General features: G+C 41.4%; 1 protein-coding gene across 2 annotated transcripts in view; it reads left to right on the forward strand.

Moving 5' to 3' along the window:
- Positions 1–23407, forward strand: part of FTO (FTO alpha-ketoglutarate dependent dioxygenase) — a 379547-nt gene that overhangs the window by 202879 nt on the left and 153261 nt on the right. Inside the window, exons 8-9 of one of the 2 annotated variants that reach the window (XM_055332216.1) lie at positions 18003–18127; positions 19198–19229. In XM_055332216.1, coding sequence (XP_055188191.1) covers positions 18003–18127; positions 19198–19229 — 157 coding nt within the window. The remainder of the gene's footprint in view (positions 1–18002; positions 18128–19197; positions 19230–23407) is intronic. The other variant, XM_055332217.1, reaches the window with a different exon arrangement.

Here is a 23407-nt window from a genome sequence, read left to right on the forward strand (position 1 = left end):
CTTTGACCTGTGTTACTTTTTACTGACCCGGCCAAATTGCTTAAAAATTTCCCCCTTTCTGCTGTCAGTGTTTTCAAGCTGCTTCATGTGTCTGAAGGGATCCCCTCCCTTTCTTTTTAACACTTTACATTCCTGTTCACCCCAGCACCTGTTACTGTAGGGCACCGTGAAATCACAAATGTTATGCAGCTCCCCATGGCCGATAAGACTTTCTTAAATAGAAATAGAGGAGCTCCTGACTCCAGGGTGGGGTACTGAGGTAGGCAGGCGGTGTGGTTGCCCATGTGGGTGTAGATCCACGGCCATTTGTTCGTGGGGGCCCATCACCAAAGTATGTCGGTGTCTTTATTGGTGTGTCAGGCAAGAAATATTTCTTGCCCTGCTCCTTAAGAGTTAACTAAAACTAGAGAGGCCAGTGCAGCAAAACAGTAAATATGAGCCTCCAACATGAAGGCTTCTTTGTTACTGAAACAAAAATACCACAGCAGGTGGTTGACTTGAACACAGGAGGGAGGAGGAGGTTCAGTTGTTGCCCATTTTTCTAACCCTTTCAGGATACCCATTGTCTAAACCCCAAAGTTAAAGTGTCCCTGCTCAGTCTCATGGAGACCGTTCTAGCATGAAAGGCCTGTGCCCATCACCGGTCTTTCTACAACAGTTTAATCTTGGGGTCTGGAACATATAACCACTAAACAAGGCAGGAGAGGCAATTATCTCTAGAAGATGAGCCAATCATATCTGCTTATCAAAGCATAAAACTGTTCTGACTACAGCGAGTTAGAGTTCATCAGGATTTCGTGCCAACAGCCGTCGTATCGTTGCACATCTTAAACTGTATCGTTGCACGTCTTAAACTCTATCACTTAAAGCAGAAATGTCGGCTTTTGTTGCCCTCGGGGCCCTCAGAGCAACTTTGTGGTGGCCACGCTACCCATTTAAAGCCGAGGTTAAGCTCTGCACAGTCTGTACCCCCAAGGTGTTGCACTGGCCCTTCTTTCTCTTAAAAAAGAATAAAATACAGTTAGAACTCTAGAATTTAGAGCACCCTAAGTGGGAGGCATTAAAGGACAAAGACAAATCATGGGCAGATTCCCACCACTGCTCCTGCTGAAGGCCACCAAGTATCCCATTCACATGCCAAGTCCCTCTGTGTTCTTATTGAGCTATCCCACTTGTTTGTTTTATTCCAAATCACAGTTGGAATAATTTAAGCAAATGAATGCAGTGGTGTGATAGTTTTGTTTTAAAAATGCCTGAGAAATCTGGAGTTGAAAATCTTGTTTCCATAAACTCCAGACCCAGATTCTGATAAATGTGTAGATGTTTATGCTCCTTCGATCATGTTCTTTAATTGCTCATGTGAACGTTGGATGTATTCCCAACTAAGGAGGAAGCTACAGTTCTGCTGCTTAAGCCACACTTATGTGTCTAATGCCAACTGCTTGTCAGTGGCACGAATCATATCAAGAGAACAGCATCTGCCAGCCTAGAGGACTTTTGTAACCTGGATAATACTAGCATTCAGGAGTTAGTGTTTCCCTCTGCCACTCAGATTCCTTTCATATGTAATATTCATAAATGTGAGAAAGGCTGAAAACAAATCCTAAATGAGACTATCATTTTCCCCCTTGACTTGGGACAGTATAGCTAGGAAAGATCTGAGGTATCTGGAATGGATGTAGGTAGAAAGATATGATGTGTTCCAAAAGTGATGCTGTTCCCTGTGACCTCAGGCCCATGTGTCAGGGTGGGGGACAGACCCCAGAGAATGAGGGAGTGAGCCACTGTTTCTTCCACAGGTAGAGCCCATCTCTGAACCCTGGTCTGTTACTGAAATCATTGTTAAGAACTTAGCGTCATTGACTCCAATTCTCCTGACTGTGCTTACTCTGTTACCCATGGGCAGTGAGAACCTGGGCTAGTTATTAAACACTTGCAACATAAGTTTGCTGATGATAGCAACCAACCTTGTCATGTTGTTGGAAGGATTCAGTGAGCTGCTGTGTCCCCGGCTCACAAAAAGTGCTCTCTGTGTGATTAGTCATTATGTAGTTTAGCGGCTAAGTGAACTCAGACTACCTCGGTTTGAATCCTGGCGCCACCACTTACCAGTTGTGTGATTTCAAACAAGTTACGTAATATCTCTGTGCCTTGATCTTCTGATCTACACGTTGAGATAATAATAAAACCTATTTCAGTGAACTATCATGAAGATTTAGTGAGGAATACATGGAAAGTGAACAGCAGGGCTTGTCACATGTTCAGTAAGTGATAGGTTTTTTACATTGTTAATGTTATTAATACCTTTCTGATTATATTTTTATAACCACTGTAAAGTGCTTTTCTTTTTGTAATTATTAATGTACTGGTAATATGTTCTTAGATTGCTGATTTAATAGGCACTTAGGTAGGTTCTGAATTCTTATTTGAGAACTATATCCCCAAATTGTGTTTGTGTCTGTGTGTGTGTGTCTGTTTATTCATCTCCTCTGAGTAGATACGTGGCAGGTAGCAAGGCATGCTGGCATTGAAGACTTTGTAGACAGTTGTGTTTACAGGGAGCGTCCTAGGCAGAGACTGCATTTGTCTTAGGTAGATGTTATCAGAGGACAAGTATAGCAACTCTGCTCATGTGATTTTTTTTTCCCCTGAATTATCTTTCCCTACCAGATTGCTACTTCATTGAGAGTTTTAATAGTCACATTGTCAATATGACTATGCTTCATTGTAGCAAGGCATACTTCTGACCTCAGGAATCTTAAGAAAAATAAGATATTTTTTTGAGTGGGGAGAAGTTTGTGGTGGAATTTATTGGTTCTCTCTCTGGTCTTACAGGTCCTCATTTTAGTTTTCATTTCTTTAAAATGAAAGGGATGAGAGTACTTAGCCAGATCAGTGTTAAATGGAAATGTTAAGGTTATGATAGGCAGTGAACAGGGCAGTTGAGTAGAGTGACTGCTTCATAAATGACTTCTGTAAATCAAAATTAATTCTAAGAGCTATGTTGAATTCAGCAGTTGTTTTCTGTAACCTCCTTGGTCACACCCCACCCTGTGTGTATATTTTATTTCCCTACTTTGATTGAAAGCACCTAGTTGCCCAGTACTGTGATACTAGGGATGTCCACAGGTTTCAGAGACTAGTTAATTGACTTAATCCATGGAATTTGCCTTTAATAATCCCGTCCTGTAAATTGAGTTTAGATGCACGGGCCCTGGGAGTTAGAACACTGGATTGCTAGTTGTAGCTCAACTCCTACACTAATTTTGATATTGAATGAGATATTTAGTTTAGCTGAGCCTCAGATTCCTCATGTGCAATAATGTGGTTAATAATATTTGCTCTACCTAACTCACATAGTTTTTATGAGGCTTAAATGAGATACCATTCCTGAAAGGACTTTATACGATATAAATCCGTTTACACATAGGTTTGCTTCAGTCATCGGAGTTGGATGCCAGGGTTATATTTGGTTCTGTTGCTTACTAACGGTGTAAAATTTGGCAAGTTGTTTAATCTTTCTGCATCTCAGCTTTTTCATCTGCAAAATGGAAATGATAATACCTTTTTCTCATAGACTTCATTATAGGATTCAGTGATACAATGAGTGTGAGCAGTGCCTAGCATGTTAGTTGCCATCACCCATCACCCACCAGCAACAGCCAAAGGGATCCATGTTAAAAGATACTTACCAGGTTTAGATGCATGGTTAACATGGAGGGGGGAAAGGAAGAAATAAAGACTTAGGTTAGTAGAAAGACAACGATCAGTTTTAGTGCCTTTTTACTGTGGCTGTAAGTGAGACTCTAAAGTAGCTAACACTAGGACGACGCCTGGGGGCTCAGTGGTTGAGCGTCTGCCTTTGCCTCAGGGCATAATCCTGAGTCCCGGGATCAAGTCCGACATTGGGCTTCCTGCATGAAGCCTGCTTCTCCCTCTGCCTGTGTCTCTGCCTCTCTGTGTGTGTCTCTCATGAATAAATAGGTAAAATCTTTTTTAAAAAAATAATGTAGCTAACACTTACTGGGACCTTACCACATGTCAGGTACTATTCTAAGGACCTTGTTCGTAAAAGCTGAATCCCATGTACCCTCTAAAGTAAATGCTAGAAATACCCCATTTTACAGATGAGAATACTGAAGTACAGAGAGGGTAAGTAACTTGCTCATGGCCAACTCTGAGCCACTAAGGTATTAGAACTCTGGAGCCTGTGTTTGTCCTCCTTGTGGTAAAACCCACAAGGACAAGAGAGACCTATAGTCTTCTCTTCATCACAGCCAGGAGTTAGGAAGCCTGCCCCATCAGCTTTGCTTGACTCTGAGTTCTCTACCGCCTAGTTCCCAGCTCTCCCAGCTCAGATGCAGTGATGTTTAGTTTAAAGAACAGAATGGGGTGTGTGTGTGTGTGTGTGTGTGTGTGTGTGTGTGTGTGTGTAAATCTTCCATAGTCTCAAATCCGACATCTGCACTTCTCTCCCAACTTTGTACCCCTGTTTGATAAGTGCCCCAAGCATTGCCAGTACCACACATCTAAAACTGAACTCTTCTTCCCTTGTGGCTTTGGGGGTTACTCTCTCAGTACTTTAATCTCCTCATCTTTAAGACAAAGATGCCTCGTATATGGTGACCATGGGATTCAATGAGATGATATTGATAAAATGTTCATTGTGACATCTCGCACATAATAGGCACTAAATAAATATATCTCTTGCTGTTTCTGCAACTGTGAGGAGAGCAGTTCTCTAGGCCTGGTGGCAGGACAAGGTCCCGGCTGGGCATTCTGGCCTCACCCTCACAGGCAGTTAAAGTGTCCACCAGGGCTTTGGTTTGGATGTTACTGAAAGAGGGGGTGGACAGGAGTGGGGAGGGCAGATATATACAAAGGAGTGAATTATAACAAAGAGCCTTTTCTGCTTCAGTTCTTGTGTAGAAAACATATGTTCAGTGATGCAGGCAGCAGTTGGGTTAAAGACACACTGTAGGGCTGCAGACAAAAGACCTGCACTCTTCCTGCATTCACAATGTTTCCAAACATATTCACTTGTCTCACTTGTTAGGGACTGGGCTGTCAGCTGGATCCTCTTGCAAGTGTGATTTCTTTTTCCCCATTCCCTTTCAAAGGCCTCCCCTCCCCTTCCCCTCTCCCCCAATGTTTTACACTTCATATAATCCAGTGTGCATGACAGACCACTTCAGCCTTTGTGCTACTGATGTTTGGGGGAAGGGGAGAGCTGATCTGATGGAGATCTTGGGTAACTTTTCACTCGCCCGAGGACAGGAAGCCGCTGAGCCACTTTTAGGCCAAACATCATCAGTGGATGAGTACGTAGTACGTGGTATAGTTAGCCATTCTTCACCCACAATTAACAGGCCAGCGAGTGGATTAGCGCAGGGAGATTCTTGGAAGCTGTGGCTGCGAATCGGGGCCATATGTCTGTTGTGGTGGGGTTGGGAGAACTGTTGCTTTTTTATTTGCAGAATGACTAGTTTTTTATGAAAAGATGCAGATAAGGCAAGGCCCTGCTGAATTGGAAAGTAATTGGGAAGAAGCTGGCTCTCATTCTCGTGTTCATTATGTGAGGTGTATGCAGATGCCCACACTTAATTCTGGATCCAGGGAGTGTGACTGTGTGCCATGTCTGTACTTTAAACCTTTTACTTTCTTTATGGAAAGGAGACAGCTAAGGTAGGGTTTGTTTCCATGGATGAGATTTTGGAGAGATACTTTCATGTGTATTTCTTTTTACTCTCTCTCTCTGTATATGTTACATGTAATACTTTCACATATAGTCTGTTAGAGCTTCCATTGCAGTGAGCAGTCAGCTAGAAATGTAAAGAATTAGCATAGTGTCTCTGCTGCCACTGACCTGTATAACTCTTGGGATCTCAGCTCCCCAAACTCAGTGTTCCCATCTGTAAAATAGGAATTACTTTATCATCACACCCCTGGAGCATCCCATAAATAAAACAGGAAATATCTATCCCATCATGGTAGGTGAGAAATCTTGTCTTTGTAGAAATCTTGCAGTGTGTCTTCACTGCTACATTACTGAGTCAAATTTCAGTGCCTTTGTTTCTTTTTTTTCTTTCCAGCCTCTTGCTTATGCCCTCTGTTTCATGATATTGTTTACTGGTTGAGTTGCTCATCCTGGAAAGTACCAGCATGTTCCAAGGAAGGAGAGGTGGCAGGGAGGCAGAGAAATTTTCATTGGCTTAGAGTTCTATAAATGGGCTGTTAGTTCACTTCAGCAGTAGCGGCAATTACAATCCTGCTAATGAATAGGCAGTCAAGTGGAATTTCCCAGATATGGTGTCTTCTGGTGGGAGGATAATTTCACCACCTAAACATCCTCAGACATAAAACATTGTATAAATATTTTGTAGTGCAAAGTGCCAACAAAGTCATCCCTTGCCAATATACTGCAGACCTGACAAAGGAAACTACTGATGGTATTCCAGTTTTTAGTGCTGTCATTTGAAAATCCTGGAAAGGAAAACATCATGGAAATGTATATGTGTGCCCTTCAATCTGAAAATAACAGTCTGCAAAGATTTTAGTAATGGATAAAGCTAATAGACTGTAAGCTGGGACAGAACTTTACTTGGGGTTGGCACGTCCCTCTTTGGCCTGGCGTGGAGTGTCACCCAGAGCCAACAGTAGAGCATCTGGAAAATAAATTGATATTTTTTCCCCACATTGAATGGATTCATTTCACAGAATGATGGGAAAGGGAGGGGATGGGAAGGGTGATAAGAGTATATTTGTGAGCCCCCCCCGCCCCCTACCCACCCGCCCAGTGTATAACTTTTGTTGTTTTGTTTTGTTTTGTTTTTAAAAAAAAGCTAGTGCTTCCAAAGCCAGAATGATTCTTGGGCTCTCTTGGTAAGAATAATTATGCTGTTTCCTCTACCTCTGTGTGGATCTGCTTCATTATATAGACCGCGTGTCGTAGTGACTAAGGGTAGACTCTACAAAAGCAAAGGAACTTATGAGGCTACTTGGAGAATGAAGGGAAAAGAACAATGATTTTGGAAACTCCATAAAGGTCAAAAAAAGGCTTTCAGTAAGTATGCAGAGACTAGAAATCAAATCCCATTTCCTATCATAAGAAGCCCGTTGTTTTAGCCACAGTAGTTAATGTACTGTATGTGAAAGATTTAAGACTAGTTGGAAAGCTTTGCTTCTGTTTTATTAGGCTGCTATTGAAAAGCCAACAGCATAACTTCGACTAGGTGCTTTGAGATTTCTTAATGGGCTGTCAGGGGCAAGACACCAGGGCTGTGCTATACTAGCTCTTTCCTGTACATTAAAACAACAGGGGCCAAGCGATCACATACAGAAGTATGAATTACTTGATGCTTTCTCTGTTCCATATGGCCAGCCATGTCTTTGGCAATTAATCATGTACAAAATCAGTCGAGTGCTCTCTGAAGCATTGAAGTCAACATTTAGTTGTACCTGTGCCAGTGGGGGCAGTGGGGTTGCAAGCGTAAAATAGCAGGATGAGGGGCTGCTGGCGCCAAGGCCCAAGCAGCTGGCTTCTATAAACAACACTTTTTTTCCTCTTCACCTTTCTCTCTCTTTCCCTCTTTCTTTCCTTCTTTTTTCCTTCCTTCCTTTTCTCCCTCTCCCCCTTCCCTCCTCCCCTGCCCCCTTGCTACCTCCCCCTCCCCCTTCCCTTCCTCTTTACCCCCCACCAGGCCTCCCTCTCCCTCCTTCCCTGCCTTCCATCCTCCTTCCCTCCCTCCCATTCTTTCTCTCTTTTTTTTTCTTCCTCGACAAATATATGGACAGTTTTTCACCATCATCTGAAACATGAATGTTGCCAGCTCTGAGGTCCAGCTTCACTGTCCCAACACCCCACATTAAGTGATGTGTCGGGTCACCCTTCCCTCCAACAGCCTCGGTGTACAGCAGTCGTCACCATGACTATCCTGAGAGTTCATGCAGACCCAGGCTGACTGCTGGGGTTCCGGAGCTTCTTGATAAACATATGAGCTATGACGATTTCTGTGTTCGTAGGAGGAGAAAAATGGGAGGTCCTATTAAAGTGTTTTGGGGGGAAAAACCCTCTAATTATTCACATTCGTGGCTGTGGTATTTTAGGATTTTATTTTTTTTAACAATTGCTATCCATACCGTCTGGGATCTTTTTTCCCAATCTTTTTTTTTTTTTTTTTTTTTCACGTAATGCTGCTGGTGATAGGTCTCCAGCATTCGTTGAGCATTTTGTACGTGCCAAGCATTGTGCAGAGTGCTTTCAGAGTGGATTATCTCACGTAATCATCACAAGGATAGTTGGTGCTATTACAGACACCCCTTCAGAGATGAGGAAACTGACCAAAGAAGCATTTTCCCAGCATTCCTTCCCCTCTAGGCATCCTGATTACTTTCCAGGAGCTCCCTTAGTTCAATAGCTCATGATGGGAAAAGGCTAAAAGTATGACTTAATAGTACATTTTTGAGGCTCATTTGGTAAAAAGTCTGCTGAAATGTTCATTCAAATCAAGTGGGTCTTTGAGATGAACTGAACCAAGTGGATCTGCAGGTGGAAATGAAAGGCTGCTTTGTGGGCAGCGTCTTGGAGACTACTGCCTTTGTGCCTTCTGTTCAAGACAGTCTAGCTCATCTGCTGTCCTTTCTGAGCCTGCCATGAAAGGCAGAGACGGGGAAGGGAAGGATGGAGACAGCAGCCTGAAATAGTCCAGTAGATGTGGCAGCCAGCAGTGCCTTGGTGTTATCTCCCAGCCGAGGTCATCCAGGATGTGTCTTCTCAAATTCAGGAAACAGGGGAAAGAAAGTTTGAACATTGTGTAAACATTAGCACCCCCAAAACCCTCTTGCTCCCAGAGAGGGAGATAAAGTAGGCAAAAAGGCTGAGAGATGTGTTTATTTGTTCTGCTGGGCTGTGGATCCCAGCATGCTAGAGATCTTCATGATGCCCAGTCCAGTTTAGCAAATGTGAAGGCATCACTCAGCACCGAGCTCCAGAGGCCTCACAAAAGAGCCATCTTAAACTGACAATCAGTAAATGAAGGAAGACCTGAGATCGACCTTTCTTTGATGGGGCTAAGGCTATCTCAGTGGGTTCTGTGCCTTTCTTCTTTAAAAAAAAAAAAAAAAAAAAAAATGGAAAGAAAAAAAAAAGGAAAGAAAAAGAGAAAAAAAAAAGTGTTCCTGGACTTTTGAAGAGGGGAGCCCTGGTTGGGTTTTTGACAGCCCGTGGCAGTGTTGATGTGAGGAAATAGCTTTCCCAGCTGATAACATCTTAAACCAAGTTTCTTCACAAGTTGAACCTTTAGCCCTCTTTATCAGTCCGAGCATATCTTTGTAATTTGTGTGTGCAGAGGGGAAATACAGCCCTAACATGAGGCTGCTCTGTGTATAAAAAGTGTTCGGTGGGGCATTTCCCCCATAATGATGGCCCTGCTTTTTTGGCGCTGATGAGGAAGAGGAGATGGGAAGATGGGAAAGGCATGTAGTTCTGGCATCCTGGTATTTATATGACTTTTGAAATTGGAAAAACAGCAGAATTTTTTTTTAATGAATTAAACAGAGGGATTATCAGCCACGTTTGTGAAATGCCTCCTATTGCTGTGCATTTCTTTAGACAGAGTTCTTTGATTTGTAAGGTGGGTGGATTAAATTTGAGTTTCAGAATTAAAGGCCTATCAGAAGCTGTTACCCCATATCAGAAAGGAGCCCAAAGAATTAAAGACTTCTGTTGAATTATTAGTAAGAAGTAAATGTATGTAATTCTCCTTTTAAAGCTCAGCGTGATTCCTGTCCGAAAACCTCGTATGCTACAAATTCTGTTTATTGCATGTATGTCCATATGTGCTTTCTTTCTGATACCCCAGAATTAGAACATACTGGAAGGTATGGACAAATACATCCACCAAGAATTGGGTGAATTGCTCAGTTTTAATTGAATAAATTCAGAATTGGGAGACTTTTTCCTAAAATTTGAGACTTCTTTTAAAAATTTTTATTTATTTACTTTAGAGAGCACAAGTGGGAGGGGCAAAAGGAGAGAGAGAATCTCAAGCAGACTGCCCCACTGAGCATGGAGCCTGACGTGGGTGGGACTGGATCCATGACCCTGAGATCACAACCCGAGCCCAAACCAAGAGTTGGCCACTCAACCGACTGTGCCACCCATGCACCCCAAATCTGAGGCTGCTTAGAATCTTAGAGTTTTGGTTTTCCTTTTTTCATTCTCAATCTCTTTCTCCTTCACTCCCTCCCTCCTTCCTCTCTCATTATGTATTTTTTACTTGGTTTTGTACATAGTTTTGAGCCAGGAGTAGCTGAAAACACTGGGGGAATTCTTAGAGATCCTTAGGATGCTGTAAGTCGTCAGAAGAGTCCAAAGTAGTTTTTTTGTTTGTGTTTGAAGTGGAGAAAGTGAGATTTTTTGGCTTATTTGGAAGGTGTGCAAAGATTACATGTGATCCCAGTGTAGTAAAACTTTTAGACGTACTTTTAGATACATCCTTCCAAATATGTATTACTCTTCTACATAGTCTCCTAGGGATTGCATAGCCTTACTTTTCTTGATGCTCTTGTTTAAAAATAGTTTTCACAACGTTTTTCTTAGAATTCTCATCAGATACAGTTTGCATCAAACCAGAGCTTGTTTCACATACTGTTTTTGATCTCAAATAGTATTCTGTGGCTTGATTGTTCATCTTCTTTCCCAGACATGCTCCAGCATGTAATTTGCTTTCATTTATTCAACACCCTATCCCTCAGGAGTCTGTTTTCATGACATGGTGCCAAAGCAGGCACCTTGGAGGGTATTGGGAACAAATGGGCATGGGCCCTATCTGCTCTAATAGAGCTCCCACTCTGGAGGAGGAAGCATCCAGTGAGTAAATAAGAGCAATGGAGCATGGCAAGGTTTGTGAGATGTTCAAGAGCGACAGTAAGGAAGGATGATCAACTCTATGTAATCTGGCGGAAGGATTTGGTTAGTGGAGAACTTCATAGAGGAGGTGTTATTTGAGATGTTTCTTGAAGAATTAGTAGTTACTAGCCAGTTATATAACAAGTAAATGTATTGTGTAGAACAGCCATGTGTTTTTAGGAAACTGAAATTGGTTCTAAATAGAATGGAACATGGCAGGAGATAAAATTTGGGAAGCAGTCAGGGCCTGTATTAAGAAGAGATGTTGTTTTGGTGTGATTTTTTGTGTTTTTATTTGGTCAGGTTAAGAATTCAGGCTTCTAAAAAAAAAACAAAAAACAAAACAAAACAAAAAAACAACTTTGTCCCTCAAATGACAGTAAGTGAAGCTTATGAACAGAACTATTCTGGTTTAGGTGAAGTTTTAGAAGCTGAAGCTCCTTGTTTCCTTTGACCCTGAGATAGCCCTCTTGTAGGAAGAACATTCGTGAGGGGGTGAGATGGAGGCAGAGAGGCTCATTCAGATGCTACTGCATGGGCCAGGCGAGAGAGAGGCCTGAACTCAGCCTGTGGCAGCAGGGAAAAGATAAGTCTGAGTCGTATTGAACAGAGAGGGATGACAGGATTTAAAGTTTAGGTACCAGAAGTGCAGGGAAAGGACAGGGAGGCCAGTAGGATGAGCCCTAGCCATCTGGATTAGGTGATTGGGTTGATAGTGGTGTCATTCGCCCTGCTAAGGAAATAGAGGAGAAGGAGCAGGCCAATGAAGAAGGATATGATGCGAGAGCAATGATAGTTGAGATGTGGATGAGTGGAGGTTGAGACTCTATGTTTGAAGGGTATATTTAAGGTGAGGTAGGCAGTCATGGGCTATATGGGGCCAGAGCTTGGCAGCAAGGTCCACTTGAAGACACCAGTCTCAGGGGGATCGCTGGGTGGTGCAGCGGTTTGGCGCCTGCCTTTGGCCCAGGGCATGATCCTGGAGACCCGGGATCGAATCCCACGTCAGGCTCCCGGTGCATGGAGCCTGCTTCTCCCTCTGCCTGTGTCTCTGCGCCTCTCTCTCTCTCTCTCTCTCTCTGTGTGACTATCATAAATGAATAAAAATTAAAAAAAAAAAAAAGACACCAGTCTCAGTGGAACCTTGAAGCCACTGGAGAGGAGATCACCCATGGAGAGAGCAAACAGAAGATATCAGATGAGAACCAGGAGTCTTGCCCTGGGGAACCCACAGAGGAGATGAAGAAGATCAGGACACGTATTAGGTGGTAGCCTAAGAGAGAATGGTGTCAATTAAAACCAGGAGTGGCATTAAAAATAAAACCCACCATCAGAGGGTAAAGGTTTTCTACCACCTGGGAGATGGAAAAGAATATTGTTCTGGCTCCTGATAGGTCGTGATTGATCAGTGGTCACCTGATTTCCTTTTCACATGTTTCATGTGAAGTCATAGACACTTGAAGAAATGCTTTTGTTAAAACAATATGACCTAGCATGAGACTGTTACGTGAGTCCTAAACAATAATAATCATAGTGGCATATGTCCTGGGTACCTCCTCCTCACAAGACCCCGTGGAGAGGTTCCAGTGTCATCTCTGTTTTACAATTGGACTGAAAGCCCATAACTAGGAGGTGACAGCCGGGATTTGAACAGCTAGCAGCCCTAAGAATAGTCATAGTCTTTTCCTGAGAGGCCAGCATTTTCATCAATTTCTGCTGAAGAAGAGTTACTAATGAAATTTCACCCCCCAGAGCATGATTTCTAAACCCCTGATTTACTTGCCCTCAATTTTGAGAGGGAGAATTTGTTTTTGGTTACAGGAGACTGTTTAAAAATTGGTACTTATTTGAAGACAGTCCTGTGTTACTACTGATGGGAAAATGGGCTATTAACATTTCCAGCATAAAGTCAACCCTTGAGGAGCCAACACTAGTATGAGGAAAAAAAATATCACTGTTAATTCTTGTCAAAAGAATGTTCTTTGACACTCTGAAATTAGCTTTTGTGCAATGACTTTACTCTGAATTTTATGAAATACTATATTTTAGGGTCTGAATGCTCAATCTAAATTCACCCATCCTTTTCCAATATCTTGAAAACATTTTTTTGGTAACAGAATTTGTTTTGTCATCTAGATCTAGTTCTATTTTTACTGACTACTTTTATTCAGATGTATTTAATATGTACACTTGTTCTCTGCATTCTTGGTTGTCCTAAAAATGTGATGAAATGAATTTTAACAATTAGGTTTTAGAAGGTTTTCATGTGATAAAATCGACTTTTGGGGATATACAGTTCTAGTTTTAACATATATAGAAACTCACACCACCACCACCACCACCATAGTACAGAATAATTCCATCATTCCAAAATTCCCTTATGCTACCTCTTTGTAATAAATCATCACTGTCCTGATCCCTGGCAACCATTAATTTGTTCTCTGTCCCTGTAATTTGCGTTTTCCAGAATGTTAAGTAGATGGAATCATGCAGTGTTTAATCTTTGGAGACCACCCTCTTTCACTCAGTATAAGGACTTTGAGATTCAGACAAGTGGCTGCATCTGTCAATTGTCTCTTTTCTTTTTTTACTGCTGAGTAGTATTCCTTTGTACAGATGTACCACAGTGTGTTTATCCATTTACCTGTTGTAGGGCATTTAGATTATTTCCAATTTAGGGCAGTTATGAATAAAGTTGCTCTGAACATTTTTGTAACGGTTTTTGTGTGCATTTAAGCTTCTGTGTCTTGAGCTAAATCCCCAGAAATGGGATCGGTGGGTCATACATTAAGTGTGTATGTGTAACTTTGTACAGAACTGCCAAACATGGCAGTGTTTTGCATTCCCACCAGCAATGTATAAACTATAAAAAAATTGAATTGCTATTTTAATGCTCTGAGGTTGAGGTTGGCAAGTTGTGTTCATAGTTCCTTGGGGTTTGGAAGAGATGCCCCATGACAAAAGGAGCCGTTACGTCTTCCATAGCAGCTTCTTCAAAGAGAACTGCTCCAGTTTTGTTTTGTTTTATGTATTGAGTTCCATGTAGAATACATTTGGGGAAAAAGAGAGGTTTATCTGTAAAGTGTTGGAAAACCACTGTAGTAAGGTGGTGTTTCCAGAGCTTGGGACATGGATCATGGGTGTCAACTAGAGGAACACTAGGTGGCGCTCCAGGACTCCGCAGGTAGTGGGGACCAGGCTGTGAGACCTTGGACTCCCTTTTCAGTTCCTTTTCAGTGCACATCTCTGTCAAGGTCTTCAGGTCCTAACATTCACCAACACTTGTTAATGGCCTCATTTACAACGACAGAGTAGGCTTCTGTCCCAGAGCCTTCAGCAAGCAACATCTATCTAGAATGAAATAAACATACTGCTTTGTTTTTACTATATTATTTTTGCAGTTATCTTTTCATTTATGACGGGTACCACAGGTTTTCCAGTTTTCTTTTGAAGAAACTTTACAATGTGAGTCATTTGAAATAAAAATATTAAATATTTGTATACCTCATTCACAAACATGGCAAGAATTTTTGAGACTATGCTAGTCTAGACTGAAATTCGGGAGACTTTTAAAAAGGGGGGCTATTTATTTAGATAGACCTTGAAGTGGATCTTTTTGTCAAGTGGAGAGTTCCTCTGTAAAGTATGTAACTATCTCAGTTTTTTTAATGAATTTAAAAGTAGAGTCTTAAAAGTCCATCTTCTCTTACTCTTTGTTTTTGATACACTTATTTTTCAAGTTTCTTCTTTATTTACTGATTTGACAAATATTTATTAAAATTATTAGGGGGATGTCAGGGCACGATCTCGTGGTTCTGGGATTGAGTTTAGCGTTGGGCTCCCCCAGGGAGCCTGCTTCTCCCTCTGCCTGTGCCTCTGCCTCTCTCTGTGTGTCTCTCATGAGTAAATAAATAAAATCTTAAAAAAAAATAAAAATCATTAGGAACACTGGGGTACAGTAGTGAAGTAAGCAGTCAGGGTCCCCAGTCTTGCATAACTTACTTTCTTTGATCCTTACTCCTTCTCCTCTCAGAGGCTGACCAGGGAAAACAAGGGCCTCTGGATAAAATTTAAATGATGCAAACAGGTAAAGAAGAGATAAATGACTTTTTTTTTTTTTAAATTTTCTTTTTATTTATGATAGTCACACAGAGAGAGAGAGAGAGGGAGAGAGGCAGAGACACAGGCAGAGGGAGAAGCAGGCTCCACGCACCAGGAGCCCGACGTGGGATCCGATCCCGGGTCTCCAGGATTGCCCTGGGCCAAAGGCAGGCGCCAAACCGCTGCGCCACCTGGGGATCCCGATAAATGACTTTTTTAAAAAAGTTATTTTAATACCGTCATATGGAAATTTATTTTATTTATGTTCCTGGAGCCATCTAGATGTGTACTTTGTCTTTTTGAAACATTTTGCTTATTATTTTGGCAAAATAATATGTACCTACAGACATAGTGATGAACAATATGACTTTTTGAGGTTCCTTCCAACCTTAAGTACTTAGGAGAGGGTATTACAGACAAGGAGTGATGTTATTGTCAGAATACCCATTGATACCAGCACCTCTCTGAAATTCGACATCTTTTACATTAGAGGTCACAAGTTAACAGCTACCTGAGTTCTGTTCAGTCACTGGTGTTTCTTGTTTGGCCACCTGGTATTTAAAAAGCTAAAAAAAAAAAATAGTTTTCAACATTTAAAATAAAAAACTTTCACATAAAAAAAATCAAAATGGATATCTTGTTTATTTTGAAAACTCATGAATCTGGCACTACTTAGCTTTTCTGAATGACAGAGTTGGCTGTTGTTGAATAGTGACTGCCTTTTTGCACAGAACACATACTCTCATCAGGTAATCTTGCTTAAGTTATTCATGTTACCTTTCTGGCTTTGGTGGGTATTTGCATTAGGAATTCCTGCTTTACCCACGTGGAACCCAGTCTTCATGCAGGAGACGCACCTAGAGAAAATGAGTTTTCTTCCCTAGGTCAGAGAGCTAAAAATGTCACCACCCTCGAAGCTCACTGAGTGTCCAACTGGGTGAATTGCCTGGTGTAGAAGTTGTAACTCTGGACTCAGGAAGCTGAGATCAGGGTCCTTTTCTTGGCTACAGCTAGTCACATTATCTTGGATCCTTTAACAGTGGAGTACTATTTCCTATCTTATCTTTCTGTATCAGTTAGTTTTTGATTGTAAGCAACAGAAACAGATTCTGGTGAATTTGAACAAAATGGAACTTGATTGAAAGGATATTGGATAACTCCGTGGTATCAAAAGAAGAAGAATGATCTCTACTTAGAAAGTTCAGGAAACCAAGAATACTTTGAGGGCCACGGGTGGTAGGAACTAAGGAAAATGATAAATGGCCTCCAAATTTTTTCCCTTTCTTTGTCATTCTTCTTAAGTATCTGAAGTCCTAGAAGAGCAAATCAGGTTGGCCTAGCCCACACCCTTCATGGGAGAGAGTGGGATACTTTAGTTGGCAGTCTCTCTAAGACTGCATACAATAAAAGACGTCCCTAAAAGAAGGTTTGATGTTGTTACAGGAAAGGGGAACCGGGTCTGGATAGAAGGCTACCAGACAACAAATGTTCACTATACCTCCTCTCAAGGCTGTCCTGGAAGACATTTCTGTATACACTATAAAATGCCATAGAGGAGTAAGGAAGGAGTACTTCCAAGTTACATGAAAACAATTGTAAGTATGCTCTTTAAGCAAGTGAAGGCATTGGCATCAGTTCGATAAGGACTAGTACAAAGAAAGTAACAGATTCATTCCTTTTAGTGGGATCCTGAAGACCCGGGATCGAATCCCACGTTGGGCTCCCTCCATGGAGCCTGCTTCCCTACCTCTCTCTCTCTCTCTCTCTGTGTGTTGTGTGTGTGTGTTTCTCATGAATAAATAAATAAAATCTTAAAAAAAATCCTTTTAGCAATTGCTTTGGGTATAGCATCTCCAAAGAAGCCACACCAACTTTAAATGGAAAACATCTCTAAATTCTTGAGATTTCTATTTCAGTTGTATGAAGATAAATATGTGTGATGAAAAGTTTTATCATTAAAACTCAAAAAGGCATTTGGTCACTTACATTTCAGGTCCCAGTAGAATACTCTATATTGTTTTCTGAATTGTTTTTTATAATGTTACATGAATTTGTGTGTTTAAAATGCATGTATAAAAAAAATAAAATACATGTATGTAGAACTAGCACACAGGAGTGAGTTGTAGACAAAATTGAAATGATAACTTTCAAATTCAAGTTTCGGTGTAATGCTTCTTGTTAGAGTGAGCAGTTGTGCTAGGGCTTCAGCAATTTCTAAAAGCAACATCTGACCTTTTGCAATACCAGGTAGAAGCTTGAGTGTTTTTGTACTCTCCTGTGAGCCTAATTTCTTTTAAGGACCAGAGCAGTGACTGTTGAATAACTGATTCTTCCTCAAATCAGAAATCTGCTGTGCATGAGCATCCCTGTACATAATTATTTGAAATATGTAGTGGATTTTTAAAGCTGGAAGGATTCATTGAGATTGAATTTGATTTTTTTGTACTCTTATTGTTCCTTTCTTTGCAAGCTCTTGTTTTGCAACAAGCAAGGAAAATGAGTGGACCCCCCCCCCCCAAATTGCTGGCATGGCTGGAAATAGAAATTAATGATTCGAATACAAGAGGCAGTGCAGAAATCCTCAGCTGGGTGGCAGGAAACAGAGAGAGTGAAAGTCAGAGACTGCTCTTTTTCAAAAGGCAAAACAAACAACTCACAGTGAAGTGTACGTGAAAATCATTTCTAATAATAGCTCATGGGAGACAGTTCCCAGGAAAAAGACCATTGGTGCACTGAGGAAATTAGAGCGAGAACACACAGTATCTCGATGTGTTACTTAAGGCAATGGAGCTTTAGAGTTTACCTTATGTGCCTTGTACATTGATTAAATACAAAATATATGCTGGCCATTTTGACCATCATTTACTGTATTGATTTGTTAGCAGGGGAACTGTAATAAAAAAGCCATTGATTTACTGTCCTTATTTGCTTATGGGCTTTTTTTATTATTAATTTTTCACGTTCTTTCTTTTTTTTGGACCATTTCTCCTAGACAAATGCTGTGCTTCATGAAGTTAGAAGAGAAGGGGTCCCTGTGGAACAAAGGAATGAAATCTTGACCGCCATCCTTGCCTTGCTCACTACACGCCAGAACCTGAGGAGGGAGTGGCATGCCAGGTTAGTTGTGTTACAAAATGGGGATTTGTTGTTCCTAAAAAACAAGAGCTGTAATTCGGCCGAGCCCTTCCTTACAGTGAGTGGGTCTCGTCCCTCTGATTTGAGGACCCATGAAAAATAAGCGAGTTATAGTTGCTTTCAGCCAAAGTTAGCTCTGCTGCATATGGTACCTACATTAATTGAAATGAGCCATGATGTCATCTGTAGGTGTATATGATTTATCCCTGAGTGTAACACTTCACATAAATGTTTGCATCCTGAGCATAATATAATAGTAGTACCTGATGCTGAAGGACCCTTTTAATCAACAGTCTAAAAGACTAACATTGCTATTTAGTTAGGGCAGATGTCTGGGAAATTCACATAGTGCTTTTACATCACTCAGTGAGAGCAGATTGCCTGAAAGTGGTCTATTCATCAACCCCAGTTTTAGAACTGGCCAAGTAGGAATTATGTTGGCTTCAACCTCATTTCTTTGCTCATGGACTTACCTGCGATTAGAAAGCTGCTACTGGTAGAAAGTTTCTATAGATCATCAGTTTTTACAGAATGGATGCTTGCTTAGTATGGATTCTGTTATCTTGCTTTTATTTGAAAAACAATTAATGGTTGGAACACTGGAAGCACTTCCCCCGAATGTTAGAGTTACCTTTTAGATCAGCAATTGGGTAAAAATTGTTGAATTACCTGTCTCTCAGCAAGAGAGAGAGGAATCAGGAAGATCATGCTGAATTTTGTTGCGGGGTCTTATCTGATGCTTAAAAATCCTATGTGCCTGGGAGTCAAGAACATTGATAGACATAATATTTCTCCAAATGAGTTCATACAACAGAATTTATAATAATTGATGGCTTTACTAGTAATAATTATCATTAAAATTGGTTTGTGAACAAGGCTGAAGATGAGCATTTTCCAAGAAAGGAGACACTGAAGAGTATGAACTGTCCTCCCCAACTAGGTATTGGAAAGCTGCTTTTCAAGTGTGTATATTATCTCTAAATTCATACTTGATTTAGAAGAATAATTTTAAAATTCCCCTTGATACTCTCCCTCTCCCTTCTTTTTTGTAGTGTAGCCAGATTAAAGGACAGTTTCAACTACAGTAAGTAAATAATCTCCAATTTAACTTTTCTTGTATTCCAACTTAAGCATATATATTCATTAAAATATGCATATTTTATTAAATACTGGAATATCCATATGGGGACATCTAAGATGTGTTTCTATATTTAACCTTTTATATCTTTTTCCCCTGGTGATTCTTATTAAATAAGAAACAGAAAAGGAAAGAAAGAATTTCCCTATAATCTCTCTTCCACACCCTTCCTTACTACCCCCCTGCCCCATCCCATCCCTCCAAAGACAGCACAGCTCAGAGACCAAATGTTGAGGATGGATGTCTTCTGTTGAGTGCATTTGGTTTGTTAACAATAATTTCCTACTACACCAAATCATCAGACAACATGCCCGAAATGGCCTATTTAAAAGGAGTCTGGTTTCAGCATTTCTGGCCCTTACTGCTAACAATTTAATCAGGAGCTGGAGCCAGTGTTGAAGCTGATGGAGTCTAGCATCTGAAACAAAAATTCTCAAGTCCTTTGTGGTAGAGGAGGAGAAAAGAAAGAGCTTAGCTGCTGACACTCTGCAGACCCCCTTAAAACTAAACACCTGAAAGCAAATTTCAAGAGGGTCATGTCTTGAGAGCTCAGAAGGAAAAGTGTCTTCAGAGTATTAAATAACCATAATCCCCCCCGCCACCCCTTCTCCACCCCCATTTGATGTTTCCCATCCCAGTGACCTATCTGAAAGACTCATCCATATGATCTGTATAAACAGACTGTTACCATACACCACCTCTCTTTTCCTCATCAAAGCTTCCTCTGGCCGTCTGGAACCGGGCACTACCCCGAGTAGCCATCAGGCGGGTGGTGGTGAAAGTTATAAAACATCCACTGCCGAGCTAACCGAGCCGCCTGTGTTTTAGAGATTGGCTCATTGTGTACTTTGGAATTACACGAGGAAAAATGTGCTTTGACAGAAAATAATTAGCGCTCGCCAAAGGCCAAGCAATAGGTTACAGTATTTTACTTTCATCAAAGCTGTCAGGGGATCAGTTAGATTAGATAATAGAAATTTTTCCTCCGAAAGTTAAATACAGATGACTCTAATTACCTTCTATTGCACATTGGAGAATGCATGATGAGTAGTACAGCCTCAAGAAATGGGGGTCAGCAGAGACTCTGCTGCCGGCAGTGGCTGCAATAGGGGTCCATTGTCATAAAGAGCACCCCCCCCCCCCCGCAGCCCCTCTGCAGTTCCTCTGCAGTAGTGATATGAGGGAGAATGTTTTAAAGCCAAACTTGTAACTGGGTTTTAAAATACTTCTCTCCCTCTCAGGCCCACAGCTGAGGCATTGTTTGGACTCCCTGAAGTCTCTTAAACTGAAAGCATATGTTCCCTGTAATTTCACTTTTTGAGCAAAGTGTCACTTCTGCATGACTCGGGGTAACTGAGTTTGTCACAGTGTCACACAACCCGGTGATTCCAGAGGCACATCTGAATGCTGTGGGTCGCCTTCCCCAAGCTTGGTAATCCCATAAACAACCCTCTCCAAATAGGCTTATTAGGGCTGTCTATTCACTTCCCCCGAGTTGAATGATCCCAAGTACATCAGGAGAAGCTGTGTGAATGCAGGGTAAGTGTTAACAGAAGTGGTACAGAATTTCTGAAGATTTGGCTTTGTTTATACAGTCCACTCTGCCTGATGGACAGCTTGTTATAGCTTTTAAAGAACTGGGCGAGCCCTCTGATCTGACCCCTTCTTGACCTCCGCAGCCCAAAGGTCAGTCTGCAGCTAATAAACCCTGAGGTTCTTAGGGTCTACTGTAGGAAAAGGCAGAAAAAGAGCAGCTGCAGGGACTGGGTGTCCTGGGCGAGGCTGCTTTAGGGTCACTCTCTGATAATGAAAATGATTACCAAATTATATGGAGGTTTAACCACAGTAGTGAGAGAGAAGAGGGTGGAGCCCTGTGTATTAGGTCTGATAAATGAACTGTGAAGAAGGCCCATCTGGCTCCCAACGTCTTGTCTCCCCCTCTCTCCCTACCAAGGGGAAACATTTTAAAATAACAGCAGTACATATAGACTCAATGACCCATGCAAGGAGCTGGAATGGATTAAGATTTAATGGTGACAGTGGAAGAAATTATCATTTGAAAAGTGCGCTGAAGAAAAGGTACAGCTCCGTGTCCGTGCCCGAGTTGTTTTTCTAAATAAAATACAGCAAAACATCGGCGCCTTGGTTTATTTTCCACAAATCCCTAGTGTCTTTCCTCGACTGTGGAGAATTTTCAGGGCATGTCTATTGTGGAATAATTATCCGTAGTCAGCTGGAGGAGAGGAATGGGCTTCCTTTGCCTTGAACATGGTGGAAGGAGAATCAGATATTTTGTTTTCAGATTGCTCACTCAGTTGAGCGAATATAGGTAAATCAAGTGTTCGGGAAAATGCTCTACAAAAAAGCTACGATCCACTTCAGCCCCTGGCCACCAAATATTGTGCACTTTTGGATCCTAGATGTACCTGTTACTCTCAGACACACAACTTCGTAATTTCTTGTCTGTAAAAGGAAGATGAAAGCACGTAATGTCCATTGAGTAGATAGAGTTGTTCCTTTCTTTATTCCTTTTTCAAAAAAGCATCATAGCAATGCTAGTTGCCAGCGGTGGGCAGGTCATAAGCTGTATGTTCCCTTCCTGTTCACTGATAGGAGTAATCTACTTAAAGCTCTCTCCCAGCTTCCTGGGAAGAGTGTCCTGGCATCTGAACTGTGATGTTGGGCTTCACTAAGCTCTGTGCTCTCCTTCGGAGACGGTGGGCACGGCTATGACTCTGTGTTCTGAAATAAGAATGAGTTTATTTCATGAACATTTTTGTGTGTTTCCTGTATATACCACACACAAAACACCACATAAGATGCCATGGGGGAGACATTGTGTTCGACAGCCAGTTGAAGAATGTATCTGGGGATGAGATTCTAGCAAGTTCCCAGAAAAGGGGGGTGTGGAAGGGAGTGGAAAGGAAGGTGGTGGAACCATCCTGAAACCACAACGGAGAGGCAAGTTGCTCCAACCCACTCAGGAGAATATTTCACTGTATACATCATTGCAGACCAGAATTGCTGTGCTTTTGAAAAGCCTCTTATGTTGAACTACACTGTCTACACATACAACTGTCACTCAGACAACAGTTATATTTAAAATGGAAACAAAAAACTAATAAACATAATCCAAAGTCAGTATATGTTTCATTTTGGATTTTGACTGGACCTTGTTCTGCGTGTGGGAAACTACAGTGAGCTGAGAGCTAGGTGGAGGCTAACACAGGGAGTTGAGGGACACTCGTCTGATTTTAATGCTTTTTAGCTTGGAAACAACACCTTTAAATTTGTGCTGAGTAAGATGCAAATACAACAACATAAGACGAAAGCCAGGCCATTAGGTTTTTTTTTTTTTCAATTGAGATATAAATTCACAAACTATAAAATTTCATGTAACATAAAATTAGTCATTCTAAAGTGTACATTTAAGTGATTTTTAAAAGTATACTCGCAAGATTGTGCAACCATCACCATTATCCCATTCTGGAGCATTTCCATTACCCCAGAAAGAAACCCCAGAGCTGCTAACAGCCACTCTCAATGCCCCTTTGTCCCCTTGTCCCTGGCAAGCACTAACCTACTTTCTATCTCTATGGATTTGCCTTTTCTGAACATTTTATATAAATAGAACCCTACGCTATATGACTTTTTGTATCTTGCTTCTTTCATTTAACATAGTGCCTTCAGAGTTGATCTGCGTTGTAGCCTATATAAGGACTCTGTTCTTTTTCATTGCCAAGTAATATTCCACTGTAGGAATAGACCACGTTTTGCTTATGCATTCTTCACTTACCAGACATGTGGGTTGTTCTTTGTGCTGTTCTGCTCTGAGTGTAAACCCAGGAGTGGAATTGCTGAGTCATATGGTCACTTGAGGACTTGCCAGACTGTTTTCCACATCTGCCACCCTGTCTTACATTCCCAGCAGTAGTGCACAGGGCTTGGAGTTTTCTCCACAACCTCACCAACACTTACTCTCCTTTGTTGTTTGGATGGTAGATATCCTAGTGTGGTTTTGATTTGCATTTCCCTGACGATGAATGATGTCTTGAACATTTTCTCATTGGCTCCCTTAACCATTTAGATTCTTACCGGGAGATTTAAGAACACAACTGATGTAA

Source organism: Nyctereutes procyonoides, unplaced genomic scaffold (genome assembly GCF_905146905.1).
Source record: "Nyctereutes procyonoides isolate TBG_1078 unplaced genomic scaffold, NYPRO_anot_genome, whole genome shotgun sequence".
NCBI lineage: Eukaryota > Metazoa > Chordata > Mammalia > Carnivora > Canidae > Nyctereutes > Nyctereutes procyonoides.